This window comes from Schistocerca cancellata, chromosome 2 (assembly GCF_023864275.1).
Source record: "Schistocerca cancellata isolate TAMUIC-IGC-003103 chromosome 2, iqSchCanc2.1, whole genome shotgun sequence".
In the NCBI taxonomy this organism is placed as follows: Eukaryota; Metazoa; Arthropoda; class Insecta; order Orthoptera; family Acrididae; genus Schistocerca; species Schistocerca cancellata.
The window spans coordinates 697,832,260-697,853,271 of NC_064627.1; the positions used below are offsets into that span (position 1 = coordinate 697,832,260).

The following is a 21,012-nucleotide window of genomic DNA, read 5'->3' on the forward strand; positions in this document are numbered from 1 at the left end:
GGCACTGTGGTTCTTGTAATATTGAATTCACTAACAATTTGTGACATGGATTGTCTCATGTGTCTAGCTCCAACTACTATCTGCGTTCAGAATCTGTTAATTCCCATTGAGCGGCCATAATCATGTCAGAAATCTTTTCACATGGTTCACCTGAGTACAAATAACAGCTTCACCAATGTGCTGCCCTTTTATACATTCTGTACATGATGCTGCTGCCATCTGCATACATGCAAATCACTATCCCATGACTCATGTCACCTCAGTGTATGCCTTGTATACCATCACTTCTGTACTTCTCTCATCTGCCTCCATAGCTGAGTGGTTAGCATGGCTAACTGCCAAGTAAGGGAACCAGGTTCATTTCCTGGCCATGTTAGAGATGTTCACCCAATTGGGTGACGCTTCATCCTCAACATCATTTCATCACAATTGATGCACAAGTTACAGAAGGGGCATCAAACGAAAAGACTTGCATTGGACTGCTGAACAACCTCAATTGGGATCTCCCAATCAAAAATGCCATACAACCATTTGATTTTTTTGCTCCTTTTCTCCCCTCTCATCCCCTTCCCCTTCCCTGCCCCAACATAGTCTCCTGATGTTGCACTTAGTAGCCCTATCCTGTCCTCATCATTTCTCTGTACACTCCAACAGGCAGCACTAACCTCTTTCCCCACCCTTACCTTACTACCCCCTCTCCACCACATGTCTTCTGCTTACCCCCACCACAACCCCAGCAGACTGCTGCTCACTTCAGATACAGTCACGGTAGTGCCTTAGAGCCTCGAGGCAGTGGCCACATGTGTGTGTGTGAGTTGTTGTGCGAATGTGTGTGAGTTCTACTTCTGAGAAAGGACATTGTCCAAAAGCTTATAAGTTTTTAGTATTCTTTTTCTTTGTGACTGTCTGCAACTCAGTGCCTTCTGTTTGTGGTGAGTAGCAATCTATCCTTTCTGTATAGTTGTTATTCCATTCTGAACTTTCCATTGTTAGAAGGAATAACAAAAAATATTGTGTATCCAAAGGTACCCCAGTAAACAGAATTTAAACACAAACATTTTCTTTCTTTGCATGGCATTGCAACACATGCTGGGTACTCGCAAGTATATATATTCACAGTATAAAATATAATAGTCAGCCAACACCTGATGAAATCACATAGTTTTTATACTTTCATCAAAAACTTTGTTACTGTTTTTATACCTTTTCTCAAACAAAATATGATGCCCAGAAGTAAAAGACTCTACTATCACTTCACCTCAGTTAACTGGTTGTAACTGTGATCCACAATGCTATGCTTATTGCAGATAACTTGTAGCTGAAGTAATTATATTGCAAATTTTACCAACAGTAACAGGACAGCATCTTAAATGAGGTACTTTTTTTTATAAACCAACATCTCATTTATGATGTTACATTTTAGGAAACAGTACCAAATAAATTTATCTGTTCTTGATGTATCTTTAATGTGCTATTGGCTAAAAATATTTTTTTCTTGCATGTAAGGTATAACAGAATGATCAGCAAATATTGCACAAAACCACCAATAGTATGCAGTCTCCTGAGACTTTTCTCCAACAGACAATCACAGAACAGGTAACAGACAGTTATTATTAAGCATTAAAAATAACTGGCATCAAATAATGACTGTGATTCCAACATCTGCTAATGCAAAATCTCTCACATGCATATTTCCAGAAGCTGAGAAAATGTATATTCCTTCCTCACCCCATACCCCCCAACACTGGAATGAAACAACATCACTGTTATGAAATCTGCATTTTGTTGAAAACACCAGTCACATCAGAAGCTGCATAGTATCAACAAAAAATTATTAGTAATTTTATAGGAAGCTAGTAAAGCATGAGGGCATTCTTATGAAGATCCCATGATTGGAATTCATATTTGCATTATCCATTTAGTGATGGTAATTCAGTGGTAATTTTAACTAAACAACTATGGTGGAAAAATCTTGATCATCTAGTTTTCAAAATATTTCCAGCCCTTGAAATTAAACATTATGATTGATCAGGCAGACTCAGATTACTACTATTACTCCAGTTCTGTCACAGGCTTATCCTACCTCATCAGAGGCTGGGCCACCTGTGAAAGCAACCATGTCATTTACCAACTCTGTTGCAAACACTGTGTCCGTATAACTACTAACAAGCTGTCCACCAGGATGAATAGCCACTGCCAACCTCTTGCCAAGAACAAAGTTTCTAGAAAAAAATTTGATGGAAAAACATGCAGCTGAATACAGCATGCTCAATTTCAATGGCTGCTTCACAACCTGGACCTTCTAGATCCTTCCCTCCACCACCAGCTTCTCTGAACTATGCAGAAGGGAGTTACCTTTACAAAACATCCTCCAGTACCATAATCAGTCACAAGTAATTCAGTCCCTGCACCCTCTGCCCAACAATTTCCCCTTTCTTTGTCCTGTCACACAATCCCAATTCATGTCCCCAGTCCCCAAGGGCACCTATAACAGTGCATCACATGCCTAGCACATATACCTGCCACACCTCACTCCTGCATTCTTAGCTGGCAAACCCACCAAGTGCATCATTCCAAACAATGATTAGTTGAAGAAATTATAAAGTGTTTACCATAATGATGGGACCTTAAAATATCTATAGGCTTTCAGTCACGTCACCTATTCATCGAATCTTCAGAATTCTTCTGTAGCATCACATTTCAAAAGCTTCTATTCTCTTCTTGTCTAAACTATTTATTGTCCATGTTTCGCTTCCATAGATGGCTACACTCCATCCAAATACTTAAAGAAAAGGATCTATACACAAAGTTAACAAATTTCTCTTCTTCAGAAATGCTTTTGTTGCCATACCTAGTCTACACTTCATATCCTCTCTACTTCAACCATCAACAGTTATTTTGCTCCCCAGATAGCTAAACTCATCTACTACTTTAAGTGTCCCACTTCTTAATCTAATTCCCTCAGCATCACCTGATTTAATTTGACTACATTTCATTATCCTGGTTTTTCTTTTGTTGATGTTCATCAAATATCCTCCTTTCAAGAGACTCTCCATTCTGTTCAACTGCTCTTCCAGGTCCTTTGCTGTCTCTGACAGAATTATAGTGTAATCAGCAAACTTCCAGGTTTTTATTTTTCTCCATAGATTTTAATTCCTACTCCAAATTTTTCTTTTGTTTCCTTTACTGCTTGCTCAATATACAGGTTGAACAACATCAGGGATAGGCTACAACCCTGTCTTACTCTCTTTGCAACCACTGCTTCCTTTTGATGCCCCTCAACTCTTATAACTGTCATCTGGTTTCTGTACAAATTGTAAATAGACTTTTGTTCCCTGTAATTTACTCCTGTCGTATTCAGAATTCTAAAGAGAGTATTCCTGTCAACATTGTCAAAAGCTTTCTCTAAGTCTACAAATGCTAGAAATATAGGTTTGCTTTTCCTTAATCTATCTTCTAAGATAAGTCATAGGGTCAGTATTGCCTTGTGTGTTCCAACATTTCTACGTAATCCAAACCAATCTTCTCCGAGGTCGGCTTCAATCAGTTTTTCCATTTGTCGGTAAAGAATTTGTGTTAGTATTTTGCAACTATGACTTATTAAACTGATAGTTTGGTAATTTTCACACCTGTCAACACCTGCTTTCTTTGGGAATGAAATTATTATATTATTCTTGAAGTCTGAGGGTATTTCACTTTTCTCATACATCTTGCTCGCCAGATGGAAGAGTTTTGTCATGTCTGGCTCTCCAAAGCTATCAGTAGTTCTAATGGAATGTTGTCTACTCCTGAGGCCTTTTTTTGACTCAGGTCTTTCAATGTTCCATTAAATTCTTCAAGCATTATCATATCTCTCATTTCATCTTCATCTACACCCTCTTCCAGTTCCATAATATTGCCCTCAGATACATTACCATTGTATACACCCTCTATAAACTCCTTCCACTTTTCTGCTTTCCCTTCTTTGCTTAGGACTGGTTTTCCATCTGAGCTTTTGATATTCATACAGGTGGTTCCCTTTCCCCAAAGGTCTCTGTAATTTCCTATAGGCAGTATCTATCCTCCCCCAGTGATATATGCCTCTACATCCTTACATTTGTCATCTACCCATCCTTGCTTAGCCATTTTACACTTCCTGCTGATCTCATTTGTGAGATGTTTGTATTCCCTTTTGCCTGTTTCATTAATTGCAATTTTATATTTTCTCCTTTCATCAATTAACTTCAATATCTCGTCTGTTACCCAAGGATTTCTACTAGCCCTCATCTTTTTACCTACTTAATCCTCTGCTGCCTTCCCTATTCCATCTCTCAAAGCTACCCATTCTTCTTCTACTGTATTTCTTTCCCTTGGATTTGTCAGTCATTCCCTAATTCTCTCTCTCTGAAACTCTCTACAACCTCTGTTTCTTTCAGTTTATCCAGGTCCCATCTCATTAAACTCCTATCTCTTTGCAGTTTCTTCAGTTTTAATCTGCAGTTCATAACCAATAAATTGTGGTCAGAGTCCACGTCCGCCCCTGGAAATGTCTTACAATTTAAAACCTGGTACCTAAACCACTGTCTTACCATTATAAAATCTATCTCGAAACTTCCAGTGTCTCCAGGCCTCTTCCATGTATACAACCTTCTTTCATGATTCATAAACAGAGTGTTAGATATAATTAAGTTATGCTCTGCACAAAATTCTACCAGATGGCTTTGTCTTTCATTCCTTATCCCCAATCCATATTCACCTACTTCTTTTCATTCTCTTCCTTTCCCTACTATTGAATTCCATCCCTCACAGCTATTATTTTTCATCCCCCCTCACTATCTGAATAATTTCTTTTATCACATCATACATTTCTTCAATCTCTTCATCATTGCGGAGCTAGTTGGCATATAAACTTGTACTACTGAGGTAGACATGAGCTTTGTGTCTATTTTGGCTACAATAACGTGTTCACTATGCTGTTCATAGTAGCTTATCCATGCTCCTATTTTTTATTCATTATTAAACCTATTCCTGCATTACCCCTATTTGATTTTGTATGATTTTGTATTTATAACCCTGCATTCACCTGACTGGAAGTCTTGTTCCTCTTGTCACCAAACTTCACTAATTGCCACTATCCACTATATCTATCTTTAACCTTTCCATTTCCCTTTTTAAATTTTCTAGTCTACTTGCCTGATTAAGGGATCTGACATTCCACACTCCAGTCCATAGAACACCAGTTTTCTTTCTCCTGATAACGACATCTTCCTGAGTAGTCCCCACCCAGAGATCCAAATGGGGGACTATTTTACCTCCAGAATATTTTACCCATGAGAATGCCATCATCATTTAACCATACAGTAAAGCTGCATGCCCTTGGGAAAAATTACGGCTGTAGTTTATCCTTGCTTTCAGTTGTTTGCAGTACCACCACAGCAAGGCAATTTTGATTAATGTTACAAGGCCAGATCAGTCAATCATCCAGACTCTTGCTCCTGCAACTACCGAAAAGCCTCCTGTTCCTCTTCAGGAACCACACATTTGTCTGACCTCTCAACAAAGATCATTCAATTAACAGATATCGAATGATTTGTTAAAATTAGAATTTATAGTAAGGTGTTTTAACTATTATCAAACTCATTAGCTGGGGGTCAAGAAAAATTCTCTGGGTGACGTGAAAAACAACAATATTTATCACAGTGTAGGGTGATACATACTACCACATTGTGGTATATCTTTTTTATCATCTCATCTGTACTTTTTCATTCTTGATTACCCAACAAAGTGACAATCCTCTTCCTTGCTTCTCACTACTACCACAAACAGAAACCAGCTATCCTTTATTACCATTCCTGATAAAAATCTTCCCCAAGATCTTTTAAATTGTTGTAAAGCTCTGAATACTGAAATGAGATATCTAGACATGCACAAATTCATAGTTTTAACTACTGTTGTAACTGCAATGATATTCTTCTAATTTTGCCTAAGCACTTTCAATTCTTACTGCTGGAGCCTCTTGTATTTCTAAAAAAAAACAGTGACACAAAATGCCACTAAAAACAGAAGATTTTAAATTTATTATATCATTTTAATTTTGTAAGATCACATGAGATAAACTGTACGTAATGGCTAGATATCAAGGCCTGTTTAGGACCATTTCTCCAGTAACTGTGAAAATAAATGTACTGAGTGCGGGAGGTGGGGTAGTTTTACAGACAATTTCAATAAGTCTTAAAAGAGTTATAGTGGGATATGTGTAAGATCAGAGCATGAATGAAATCACCCATGTCATTGGAGTATCAGTGTGACAGTCAAAAATGTCAACAAGGAACAGTGTACCACTTTGTAAAAGGCACCCTCCTCTTGCATTACTTTTCCTCAATAGAAGTAGTCGATACCAGAAATAATTACAACTTTTTAAAAAGGTTAATATTATCTCAGCTGTTTTTCTAAAAGAATTTCATATGATTTTGAATGTGATGTGGTATATTTCAGGCTATAATCCATAAAAAGAAATTACTTTTTTTTTTTTTTTAAAAAAATTATGAAATGACCGGCAAACTTAAAATTCCTATTATTTTATTAACTGCACAATCTGATGATATTTATTATGTTTACTTCTGGATTCATTTATAAAATAATGACATAAACTGGTGGAGATTCATTTGTCAAGAAAATTTGTAAACTCTTCAGAATATTGTTAATACCACAGAATGGGTGAGGAGTAGTGGGCATGCCTATGATGTGATCAGACATATTTTTAATTTTGCCAATAACTATGTAATTTTCAGTTTTATTGAAGCAGTAATTGCAAAGACAGTGTGATATAGAAAAAGATGAGAGAATAAAATCAGCATAAAAGCAGAAATTACGACTCAGGCAATTCTTCAGAAGTTATTGCATCAATTGGAAACATGAGAACCTTCAAGAATCAGCCCCTAGACATGAAGAACTGGAGCCAATTATGAGAACAGAAGATAAGTAAAAAATTTATTGTAAATCTTACTCCTCTGGAAGCTTATTTAAAAATGGCAAAGATAGAGACAATCAACAAATGATGTGAAGGAGGGGTAGACGACAAGCAGTGGCATTGTCTGGGATCAGCTGACTGATAATGAAGTTTTGTCTGTTGCAGAAGAAGAAGAGAAGTGATTCATGTATGAACAGATTTATGATCACTCAAAGATAGAAGACCAAGAGCTGCCCAACGAAGTCATATCAACAGTGATGATGTGCTACCAACACTGTTGGAATGGATCGAATGAAAGTGGACTTTACAACTACAACCAGGGACATCAAAAAGGAAAGATGAGTACAAACTATTTGTGAAATTAATTTGTTTGTGGATTCGAGTCCTTATTAACAAAATGAATATAGGTGAGTGTAGTAGTGATGCAGAAGAGAACGCTGTAGGACCCAGCCAGGACATGTCTGAGACAAGTGAAATTGTAGTCAGTAAAGAAACAGAAAAAAACTGTCATTTTGCAGTTAATTTTGGTAAAACTAGAAGAAATGAAGAAAGATAACAATAGAAAATTTAGTGCCGTTAATAATCAGTCAACTGAAAAATTTACTTCACTACAAGGACATTTAAATGATCTGAAAACTGAAAACAATAGTAAAATGGATATGGTACATTTCCAAACAGACCAACTTAGTAATCAGGTTTCAGAGCTAAAAAATGGGTTGTCAGAAGGGTTAAAAAACTTTCATGAAAAAGTTGATGTCTTAAGAAATAAATTTTTTGTTTTGGAAAATGAGTTCATTGCCGAATTGGATAGACAGTCAAAGAATGTTGATGACATCAGAGTTGAACAGAAGGCCATGGCAGAAAATTTTAAATGTTGCAAACAATATGCAAACTAACGTAAATGTTTTAGATAAAAAAATTGCATCAGTTCATGAAAATTGCATTCACAAAAATCTGTATTTAGTCAATGGTACTGCGTGGTCCAGCACTCCAATGGAAAGTTTCCCATCAGACAATTTACATCCAGTGGATTTTCTGCACCACTGTAGAGACAGTTTTGTGTCAGGCATGAGTGATAATCAAAAAACTTAATCTGTTGAAAGATGTCTTGAAGGTGAAGCTCCTAAATTTAAATTTAGGTCAATGGTAAACATATCAAAGTTTCAAGAAAAGTTTTTAAATAAATTTTGGTTGGAAGCTGAACAGGGGAGAATTAAAAGTGAATTTTTGAATGGTCCTAATTATAAGAAAAGGGACGCTACTCTGAAAGAGTTTTGTAAGAACCAACTTAAGAAATTGACACACCTTGACAAACCATTTTTCACAATGACATTGATTGATGCTCTTAAAAGGAGATTACCAGAAAGTCTGCAGTGGGATTTAGTACATGGACCTGAAAATTGTCTTGAACAATTTTTTACAATATGTTGACAGGCTGGATAGGGCAGTAGAAAGAAGTATGTACCATTAGAATCAGAATGATAGAAATCACAGTGGAAGTAACTACAGAAACAGAGATAATGGTAACTTCTATCAGGAACAAAATGTTAATAGAGAAAGAAATTTTTAACATCAGCAGGATAGGAATAATGGGGATAACCATGGGCAATTTAATAGGAGAAACAATCATAGAAGTAAGTACTTGGGGAATGGCATCCACCTCAATGAAGTTTTTGGGGCAAGGAAATACAACAGGCACAGGACCCACAATTTACACTTTAAATTAGACAATAAAAACAGTGTTAATAATATGGCACAGGTATCTGAAGGTGAATAGAAAAAATATCAGATTTCTCATTTATGTATTGATCAAAAGCTTTGGGATACTATGTTTAATTATGGTGAGGTAGGTACTAATCACAAACCAAAGCATGAGAATAGTGAGAATTTTGATGTAGTATGTACTAATGACTTATTCTCTTGGTCAGAAAACAGTGTTATTGATGTATGTAAATCAGGTGATGACTGTATTGGATCTGAACTAGGTGATAGTTTCTATAGAGATGTGAAAGAGAGCTGTGAAATAACTGAGGTTGATAAGTCTGAGACTGGTAGATTATTTCAAATGAATGTAGGTGTTGATGGACATGAGACTTGAGTTGTTAATGATGTTGTTGATGAAGTAATTTTGGAAGAATATGATGATGACGATGATGATGTTGATGTTGATGAGTGTCAGATATTTGTGGTGTTTAAGAATAATGAAGTTTCAGAGTTACTTATGAATGATGTTGACAATATAGATAAAGTGATGTTTGTGATGATGTTAAGTGAGAGTCATGGAATACCAGTCCAGTCAGAGAAGTTTTTCGTTAATGTCATGTTGAGTAATGATTCAAACAGTAAAGGTGAGTTATCTGTAAGCCTAGAGAACAAAGGTGAAAACTTTTTGCAGTTTGTTTGGGGCAGATTGATGATAACATAGATAAATGTGCATTCTGGAATAGGTTAGCTTTGGTTAGTCAAAATTTGTATGCAACTTGGTGGAATGTAGTGAAAGAAGATTTAAGCAGGAACTGTAATTTTTGCAGCAATGTGTTTTGTGTTCCTTCTGTAATAAGAGCATGGCAAAATCATCTTAAGTGTACACAATAATTCAAGGATCAATCTAAATCACAAATTTAAATCAAGCAAAGTAAAAACTCTACTATTCAATGGCACATAACTAAAGGCTTCAGTGATTAGGAAGAGTCTGGCTAGCAATAGCTGGGCTGTGGAATTTAGCAGTAAACACTCATCAGAGGGTGGCATCAACTTATGTGTTTGCCACAGCTGCTGTGCCTCAGACTGGCAAAAGCCACAGCTGTCACATGGATTCCGAGTATCTCTGACATGTTCTCCCTATTGATACATGGGCTAGGCAGGGAATCCAAATCATTCTCAGATACTAAATGTAAAATTTATGTAAAATAATGAAGTGATATGTGGAGCACAGTAACACGTAGCAGAAAACAGCATTCACACTAGGTTTCAAGCATGAGTTCTTTTTCCAGTAATAGTACACATAGTCCACATATTCACACACACAGAGACACACTACTGTGGTAACAGCAAGACTAATTATCGATATCCAATTATTGAAAACAGTTGTCTGTTCTGATGGAGTGGAGAGAGGGTAGGCAAGGCCACAAAGAATGGGTAGCAGCAAAGAGGCAGGTCTTTGGATAGATGACTTTGTGGCCACACAACAAGATGAAAAAAGTACAGAGGGTACAATAAGAGGTGTCAGAAAAGGGAGATGGGGGAAATGAGGAGGAAAAACGAGGGAGGGTGGGAAATGGATGGAAAGGTGAAGATGAAGAAGGAGAAATAGAGGGGAGAGGGAGAGGGAGAGAGAGAGGGAGAGGGAGAGGGAGAGGGAGAGGGAGAGGGAGAGGGAGAGGGAGAGGGAGAGGGAGAGGGAGAGGGAGAGGGAGAGGGAGAGGGAGAGGGAGAGGGAGAGGGAGAGGGAGAGGGAGAGGGAGAGGGAGAGGGAGAGGGAGAGGGAGAGGGAGAGGGAGAGGGAGAGGGAGAGGGAGAGGGAGAGGGAGAGGGAGAGGGAGAGGGAGAGGGAGAGGGAGAGGGAGAGGGAGAGGGAGAGGGAGAGGGAGGAGATTGTCAGAATGTCCTCAAGGCAGTGCAAGATTTGGGCACAGAAGGACTGGTATGGACAGAAGAGAGAAGGGAAACACAAGGTGGTCCAGTAAGAAAATGTTAGCTGAGATTTAGGCCAGAGGGACTGCAAGACCATAGAATGTTGTGGAGAGACAGATCCACCTGCATGGTTCAGCAAGACTTGTGCTGGAAGGGAGTATCCAAATGGCCCACATAGTGAAGCAGATGTTGAAGTCATTTGTGTTGTGGCGTGTTGACAACTGGATGGTCAAGTTTGTGGTTTGCCACAGTTTGGCAGTGGACATTCAGCTGAGTAGACAATTGTTTACTTGTCATGTCCACATAGAATGCTATGTGGTAATTGAAGTTTAGCTGATATATAACATTGTTGCTTCACACATAGCCCTGTCTTTTAATGGGTAGGAAATGCCTGTGACTGGACTGCAGTATGAGGTTGTGGGCGGGTGTATGAGACAGGCCACACACCTGGGCTGACTGCAAGGGGATGACCAGTGAGGCACAGGACTGGGAATAGGACTGGAGTAGGGAGAGAAAAAGGTATTTTATAGGTTGGGTGGGTGGTAAATCACAACTCTGGGGGATGTGGGAAGGATTTTGAGAAGGATATCCCTCATCCCAAGACACAAAGTAAGGTAGCCAAATCCATGGTGGACGATGTGGTTGAGCTTCCCAAGGCGAGGGTGATACTGCGTGATCAGGCAAGTGCTGGTCAGTGGCTGGTTAACAGGTTTACTGGCATCAGAAGAGCAGATGTCATGGGTGACTTGTTTATGGATGAGCTAGATAGGGTATTGTCTATCAGTAAAGGCTCTGGTAAGGTTATCAGTATATTTCAACAACTCCTGCTTTCCACTGCAGATGCGGCATCAGTGGGTGATGGGGCTGCAAGAAAAAGACTTTTTGACATGGATTGGGTGACCACTGTGAAAGTAGAGGTACTGTTGGTAGTTGGTGCACTTGATATGCACAGGCAATTTTATGGAGCCCCCTGAGAGTTGGAGACTGACATCCTGGAAGGGCTTGATGAGTTTAAAAGAACCAAGTGAAGCAGATTTGGAAACAGTTGTTGATGTTATGGAGGAAAGAGCAAAGGTTGTCTCTGTTGTGAGTCCAAATCATGAAAATGTCATCAATGAATCTGAACCAGATGAGAGGTTTTAGGTGTTGACTGGATAGGAACGAGTCCTCCATATGGCCCATACATAGGTTGTCATAGGAAGGTGCCATGTGACTACCCATGGCAGTACCACAGATTTGTTTGTAGATTGAAATAATTAATTCTGGGTGAGGACGTGGTTGTCTAGGAGGATTAGGAAAGAGGTGGTGGCTTTGGTATTAGGAGGATATTGTTCACTTCCCTCACCACCTCTCCACAGTTCCTGTCTCATTACCACCAGACTCCTTGTTAGTCACTGTGGATGCAATGTTCTTATGCACCAACAATGCATGCCCATGGCTTTATAGTCATGGAACACTACATTTCCCAACATCCTTCTGTACCAAACCCATAACTTCTTTCCTAATCCTCCTAGCCAACCACATCCTCAGCCTAAATTTCACTTTAGAAAGGCCAAATCTACAAACAAATCTGAGGTATTGCCGTGGGTACTTGCATGGCACCTGTCTAGTTCAGATTCATTGACGACACTTTCATGATATGAAGTCATGGAAGGGACAACCTTTGGTCTTCCCTCCACAACCTCAACACTTGTTCCCAAATTCAGTTCACATGGTCCTTCTCAGCTCGTTGAGCCACCATCCTAGATGTCGATCTCCATCCTTCAGATGTCTCCATAAGTATGTCGGTCAATACCTCCACTTTGATAGCTGTCCCCCATTCCATGTCAAAAAGCTCTTCCTAACTGCCTCATCATCTGAGGAAGCCTCATCTGCAGGATAAAACAGGAGTTATTGAAAATAGTGATAAACTTCCCAGAGCCTTTAATGATAGACAATATCCTATCCAGCTCACCCACAAATGAGTCACCCTTGCCATATGATCCTCTCAAACCAGTGAAAAGCCAGCAATTAGCACTCCTCTGATCATACAGAATCATTCTGGCCTTGAAAAGCTCAACCACATCCTCCACCAGGACCCTGACTACCTCACATCATGTCCTGAAATGAGGGATATCCTGTCCAAAATCCTGCCCACACCTCCAAAGAAGTGTTCTGCCACCCAACAAACATACAGAATATCTTTGCCTGTCTATACTCCAATCCTACTCCCAGTTCTGTGCCCCATGTGTCATTCCTTTGTGGTCAGCCATGTTGCAATTACTATATAGCATTCTATGTGGGTAAGACAAGAAACCAATTGTCCACTTGCATGGATGGCCACCATCGAACTGTGGCAAATTGTAAACCTGGCCATCCAGGTGTTGAACATGCCACATCTAACAACACAAATGAGTTCAATAGCTGCTTCACTACTTCAGCCATTTGGGTGTTCCCTTCCAGCACAAGTTTCTCTGAACTTCACATATGGGAATTGTCTCTTCAACAAGTCCTGAACTTATGCAATCCCCTGGTATAAAGTCTGCTAACCTGTACCCACTACCCCACCTTCCGTTTCTCTTCTTTTTTCCGTCCATACCATTCCACCCAAATCACACACTGCCTTCTCCTACCAATCTTCCTCCCCCCCCTCCCCCCTCTCCATGCACAGGCATTCTCCCTCTCCCTCTCTCTCTCTCTCTCTTCCCCTCCTGTCCACCCTTTTCAACCCCTCTCACTTCTCTCCTCCCTCCACTTTCTCCCTCTTCATCTTAATCTTTTTCTCCTTTTCCCCCTCATTTCTCCTCACTCCTTCTTCCTACATCTCTTTTGTTGTAGCTTCTACTTTGTACTTTTTTCATCTCACTGTGGGGCCATGGATTCTTCTGTACAAGACCTGCCTCTTCCTGCTAATCCCTCCTGGCATCTTTCCACACCCCCTCCCTACTACCATCAGATCAGCAAACTGCTTTCAGTAATCAAGTATCAATAATCAGTCTTGCTGTGGTCACAGGATTGTGAGTTTGGGTGGTTGTGTGTGTGTGAATGGGTGTACTATGTCTGGAAAAAGAGTTAGGGTTCATAAACTAGTGTGAATGTGTTCTCTGTTATGTTTTACTGTGCTCCATGCATTGATCCACTATAGGTGCTCCATCCAGAAATTTCCATTATTGCTATAAATTTTGAGGAGGAATGAGAAGTATGCTGTATATCTTGCAAAACTGTGGTAACCTTAAAAGTAAGAGCAAAGTATGCAGTATTTTTGAGATAGTCTGACCTGGCTGCTGGCTATAGGTGTAAATAAATCATGATTTTGACTGTTGGTGGGAAGGGGCAATGCAGGGAAATCAGCCCCAACTTTCTCTTTCAATGCTGGCTGGCTACAGCCATGTTTTGTTTTCCTACAGAACTTCAAATGACACATAAAGGCAGCAATTTATGATCCACTTTGGGGTGGGGAGACTCATACTAGAACCCTGTGGTTAACCCAGGGGCAACACCCTCACTCATTTCAAAATAAGAAAAGGAAACAAGGAGTACACAACAAAAACAAAACAAAGTACATAAAAATCCATTAATGGCTATCATATTTGCAGCACATGACTGACTCATTTCACAGCAACTTCTCATGACTTTTCACCACTCACTGTAATACTCTGCTGGCCAGTGTGGCCAAGCGGTTCTAGGCGCTTCAGTCTGGAACCGTGCGACCGTTACAGTTGCAGGTTCGAATCCTGCCTCAGGCATGGATGTGTGTGATGTCCTTAGGTTGGTTAGGTTTAAGTAGTTCTAAGTTCTAGGGGACTGATGACCTCAGATGTTAAGTCCCATAGTGCTCAGAGCCATTTGAACAATTTTGTAATACTCCTTTCATTTGCCTTACCCATTGTCAATTTTAATTACAATTTTTTTTACCAGAATCTTAATGCAAAATCCTGTATGTGGTTGTCCAAAGTGGTAGGGTGGTGTAATGTTTTATTGTAAATATTTCTGTAGCAAGGAATATAAAGTTCAAAATATTTTTCCTGTCCTGAACTGATTGACCATTGGTTAGATACAAGCTGTTTATTTTCTAATAAGTTCTGAACAGAATCACAAATTTCAGGTGTTCTATTAATAACTATTTCAAACTACTGCAGCTGGATGATATATACCTCCTGAGGTACCACCTGAAGCACTACCCACGATAGGAACCAAACAATGAAATGTAAATACTTTAATGAGGATGTGGCCCAAAAGATCTAAAGATACACAGTTGAGCCAAAACATTATAACAACCTCATCTCTCAGGTTTTCTTGACATTACTGATTAATGGTGATCTTCTGGGTATTGAGCCATGTTGTTGTTTCCATTTGATGTACTGTAAAATTTCAGATACTAGTACAGCTATCTACTTCAGGTTCTGTGAGTTTCGTTGTCATGTGACAACAACTCAGCTGAATATCTAGAAAAATCACCATTAATAATGACCACTTGCTTAATAATGTGTTGTTCCATGTTCAAAAGACAATAAAGCAGTGTTTCTGTGGATCAGGCAAATTTGATGGCCAAGGTATTAATCTAAGTTCACTTTCATGCCACTCAAACTACCATATCACAGTTCTCATCCTGTGACAGCTACCCTGCTGGAAGATGCCATCACCATCAGGGAAGATGTCAAGAGTGAAGCCATCCAAGTAATAATCTTAATGTAGTCCACTTCAGCATTGATGCCTTTGATTACTACCACAAGTCCCACAGAAGCCCAAGTGAATGTCCCCCATAGTATAATACTGGTCCCACCAGCCAATATCCATGGTGCAACTATTAATCTGGATGACGCCATACATGGACATAAGCATCAACCTGATGATTCATCCAACCAGTTGATACATTTCTATTGATCCATTGTCCAATCTAAATGATCCCATACCAACTCCAATTGTAATAGGCCACATTTTTGGGTCAACATGGGGAGACATAGTGCTTCTCTGCTGTGCAGCCTCATTTTAAATTAATAGTGTGTTCTGAAACACTGATTCCTGCACCAGGACTATACTGTGTAGTTAGATCTGCCACAGATCACCAGCTGTCCTACTTTACAGAGTAGGTAAGCTTCAAATGACCATGTTCTGTAATGAGGTGTGGACATCCAACGCTTTATTGCACACTCTTGGTTTCAGTGTCATTCAATCATTTTCCATAGATACTCACAAAATTAACATGTGGACAGCTGTTTACAAGATACTCATTCCAACAGGCCAGGCAATAATAATGCACCCTTTTTCAAAGTTGCTTATGTTGGTGAGTTTCTAGTGCAGTGGTTAGCACACTGGACTTGCAGTTGGGAGGATGATGGTTCAAAGCCGCGTCTGGCCATCATGATTTAAGCTGTCCATGATTTCCCTAAATTGCTTCAGGCAAATGCTGGGATGGTTCCTCTGAAAGGGCATGGTCGACTTCATTCCCCATCCTTCCCTACCCCAATGGGACTGATGACCTCACTGTTTGGTCCTCTTTCCCAAATCAACCAACGAACCAATCAGTTAGTTTCCCCCATTTGCAGCCTGTATCAACTCTATAATGATTCCTCATTAGTCTTTACCTCACATATGTACACATATGTACTTTCCTTAAGAGCCATATCCTGCAACATTACAAGGTGACATTCAGTCTTGCAGTGTGCATTATTCATAATGTTTTAGCTCATCAGTGCATATTGTATGATGATAACCACAAAGTCTGTGACAAATCATGTTTTATTTGTAGCGCTGAACATTCACTTGCTACTAAAGAGAATATCATTCATTATCTGTAAAGATTCTGAAAAAAGTTTAAACTGCTCTCTGTTGTTCAGTCAGGTGCAGGCATGAGCAAAACAGGATATTTTGATAGCATCTCTTGGTATCCTCTTCAGGTGATACAAAGAACACGGTAGATTCTTCAGAAAAATTTAAGATCAAACATCAATTATGAAATAGTATTTTTGTATAAAATAAAACATTTCTGCATAAAATATACATTCCATTCAGAATGCTCGCTTCACCATTTGTGTGTTCAATTCTTTTCAGTTTACAGCAAAGGGCATCTTCATAAGGGATATAGACCATGCAAGAACAATATATGTATATAAATATCTTACAGTTGTTTTTGGGTTAGATACAATACAGTTTAAAAAAATGTAACATTTTATAAACATGAAAATCATTTGCAAGCAGCAGGACTTACGCTTGAGCAGAAATTCCTGTCTGAACTGTTGGTAGTTTCACATATCCAGCAGCAGAACTGTTTTGATTTGACATCTTCAATAATCATCTGAAATACAAAAATTTGATTGTACAGACCTCAGCCACCAAAAATCTAAAATACTTTAAGATAAACTGGGGAAGAGATAATTTTTAAACATGTGCAAAAACAGTTTAAGGTAAAAGTTTTCTTTCTGTTCTGTTATATTTACAAAAACATTTTTTTTTACTTTGATTTGTCACATCTCTCCAGTTGTTTCTTTCGTATTGTGTTTTATTGTTCATTTCAGATTTGTTCGCATCTTAATTTCTGTTACCTCATTAGAGGTAAATTGGAATCTCTCCAGCACTGTCACATTAAATATCATGATTATTACAAATCTGCTGTTGCCAAACACAGCCTCATGAACGAACATATAATTATGTTTGACTAAATGGATATCTCATCCTCTGCATCTGTCTACTGCTATTCTGTCAGCAAAGAAGCCACTGAGATTAGAATGTGCAACAACAACTTTAATTTGGATACTGGCTATATCCTTAGTTGTGCATGGAAATGGTCACTTGAGTTTGAAAGTCAACAGAGAAATATGGTTAATTACCTACCATTTAATGAAATCAACAGAACTGTCAGTGTTCTTCCATCATAGACATCAACAAAATCTCTGACAGTATATGGAATTTTCATGAATATGACATGTCCCCATAAGACAATCCAGTCAGCTTAATAAACTACCATATGGCTTACTGGCACTGTTGCTCCTGATGATGACAGTGAAGGAATTGCATACAAATCTGATGCAACAAGAAAATCGTGAAGTATTTTTCCAAGCTGCTGCATTATTAGGCTGTCCTACAGCATGACTGGATGTATTTGTTCCCATTGATAGTGATTTGTGTACAGGATTAATTATGACAGACAAGGACATTTTGATGATTGTTCAAAGCCCAAAAAATCAGATTTATGTAGATGACATGAATTTGGCAATGAAATTAACATTTCAGTTCCTGTCCCCACTGCACCATAAGTGCAGATTGTCCTAAAATGGTTGTGTAGCTATTTAGATGTGCATATGAATAGCAAAATGAATAAAACAACTGAAAATATACTCAAAAATACACTGCAAAAAACATAACATTTTTTCCCTGAGAAACACTAATCTAAATAAACTTCCCGAACACAAATGTAATTACAAAAGTAATTTTTAGCCAGAAATCAAATTACTGTACTGTAACAAAATTTTACAAAATCAATTATAAAGTAATGCTTTTTTTCCCACATACATCATTTACCATGAAAAAATATTCCAGTCTACTAAGTATTACACTGTATTTATAGACAGTCTGTGTAGTGAGAAAAAAGTACATGTGGCAGAGCCAGGTATCATCCTCAGAGTTTGGAAGTATTGCTACCAGAGAGTGAGGACTCACACAATTCAACTTGTGTCCATTGCACAGCAATTATACAAACACTCTTGACCAATGGCCTTACCTGTGAACATGCATATCACATATACTTCACACATATATCTCTGAATCTCTGCTGTTTTACACTATACAACTCTAGAGAGCATGTTAAATGTATCTGAGGTGTTCAGCCATGTGACACGATTTTGGTCCTTAAACACATTGACAAAAACAATGGCTCCCTGCAGTGTTCATTCTCGCAACCTCCTTGACACACTGAATGATAGAGGTAAATTGCATTCCATACTTTTATAGTATTTCAAGTCAACTGAATCCATGATGCTAGATGTTAGCTATGGTTTCATAAAAACAATCAGAACTTCCCTAATCTATGTTCTCCCTTCACTTTGTGTCTTCTCACTTCCATTTGCTTCATCACAACTTGTCTCTCTTCCTGCTGCCTCCTCACAAACTGTCCCTCTTCCACATTGTTCCCCACACACCCTGCTACTTCCACCTGCTTACCTCCTTAACCTGCCTCATCATACCCTGTTCCTCTTCCACGTACCTCCTCACAACCTGTCCCTTTTGCACCTGCCTCTTCATAAATTGCCTGTCTTCCACCTGTCTCTCAACATCCCCTTCCACTTCCACCTGCTCCATCTTCCATCTGCTTCAGCACACACTGCTCCTCTTCCATGCACCTTCTCACAACCTGTGCCTCTTCCACCTGCCTTTGTACAAACTGTCTCTCTTCCATCTGCTTCCACACATTCCCTGCCACTTCCAAAGCACCCCTTGTCCACCTGTTTCATTGCATCCAGTTCCTCTCCCCTATGCCTCCTCACTATCTGTCTGTCTTTCGCCTGCCTCCCCATACACCTGCCCACTTCCACCTGGGTCCTCACATTCTCTCCGTCTTCCACCTGCCACCTCACACCTTCTTTTTTTTCCCACCTGCCCACTACCTTTATCCATCTCCCACCTGCTCCTCCTCCCCTTTCTCTCTGTCCAACTCCTCCTCATTCATCTCTCTGTCCATCTTCTCCTCCCCTTCTCACTGTCCATCTGTTCCTCCCCCTCTCTCTGTCCATCTGCTACAACACCTTGTTTTCAGTCCCACTGCCACTGGAGTGGGAGGTAGGCAGTTCTTAGTTCTTCAGTGGTGCTTCACACTGGACAATGAGTGACACACGTACCAACATTAGTTGAAATTGATCCAGTGGGTTAGGACAAGATGTGAAACATATATATGTAGGTAGGTTGGAACTTAAATAGTGGCAACACCGCTGAGGAGACACTATGAAATGGAATCTACTATTGTCACTGATAGCACACATTGTTGACATGCCTACCTTACCTCTGAGAGAATGGACTCACCCATCCCATGTCACCAGCGTGTGCACAATCGAGGGAAACACAGTCACTTGTGGGCGAGCAGTCTAACATAATGGTGTCACTATGTTTTCGAAACAGGAACAATGGAGTTGGATCAAGATTGAATGTGCCAGAGGCTGTACAGCACAACAGTATCATTTAGGTCTTCAAGAGGTGTGCAGGGAATCGGCATTGGCGTACAGAACACTGGCACGTTGGGTAAAAGCCTTCAATAAAGGCCAGCAGACTGTGGCAGACATGCATCGGGCATGTCGTCCTAGCATCTCTGAAGAAGAATTGCATGCTTTTGCCATGTTAGGGGACAGTGATCAACGCCATAAGATTTGCAAGCTTTCCCACAAACCTGGATTTGTGCATACAACTGTGTTTCGCATCCTGAAGGAATGTCTGGTCTTGTGAAAAATTGCATCACAGTGGGTTCCGCATGACTTGACAGAAATGCAGACATGGATGCATTATGATGCTGCTCAGACACACTTGGAGTGCTATGAGCACAAAGGAGAGGCTTTCTTACGCCATATCATAACACTGGATGTGACATGGGCCACATCGTAAAAACCAAAACTGAGACTCCAATCCAACGAATGGCATCATTATGGGTTGCCGTAAAAGCCAAAGTGAATCAGAGCCCCAGTATGGTGAAAGTTTTGGTGATTCTTTTATGCGACTGCGATTGTTATCCTAATGCATTACGTTCCTCCAAAGCAATCATCAATGCACAGTATTACTGTTCGTTTTTGGAGCATCAACTGCAACCAGCTTTGTGAAAGAAGTGGTGACACTTTTTGTGCAGCCCACCCATCATTTTGCACAACAATGTGTGGGCACATACAGGACAAGCTGTGGTTGCTCTGTTCGGTTGATGGGACTTGGAAGTACTGAACCATCTACCATACTTCTCGGACTTAAGACCTTGTGGCTTTGATTTGATTCCAAATATGAAGGAACCACTTCATGGTATTCGCTTCAGAACTGTTCCAGAGATTTGACAAGCAGTAGACTGCTCCATTTGCACCATCAACAGAACAGGTTCCACTAACGGCATACTATGCCTTCCACATCGTTGACAACAGGTTCTACACAATGCTCATGACTACTTTGGAGGACAGTAACAGGTGCAAACATGTAACTCTTTTGTATTAGTTGTGAATAAATAGTTGCTATTATTAAGTTCCAACCCTCGTACATATATTTTTGTGGAATTACCGCCACTAAATTGGGTGATTACATGAATGAGCGTGGAAGAACTCTTCTCCTCAATGCCACCCAGAACCCAAATGCTGAGCATATTTTAAACATGTCTCAAGACACTTGAGTGTCTGCTACATCACTTGGGGTATTGTGATTCTCCCACCAGATATTAGTTTCCCTGAGTGCCAGAGATGGGAGTTTTCCTTCCAACATGTCCTTGCATCTCAACA

The 21,012-nt window shown here is 39.6% G+C and overlaps 1 protein-coding gene across 1 annotated transcript in view; it reads right to left on the reverse strand.

Annotated features, from left to right (window-relative positions):
* LOC126162473 (ATP-binding cassette sub-family C member 12-like) overlaps nt 1-21,012 on the reverse strand; it is a 516,794-nt gene that overhangs the window by 489,265 nt on the left and 6,517 nt on the right. The window contains exon 2 of the mRNA XM_049919007.1: nt 16,770-16,856. Coding sequence (XP_049774964.1) covers nt 16,770-16,843 — 74 coding nt within the window. The 5' untranslated portion in view covers nt 16,844-16,856. The remainder of the gene's footprint in view (nt 1-16,769; nt 16,857-21,012) is intronic.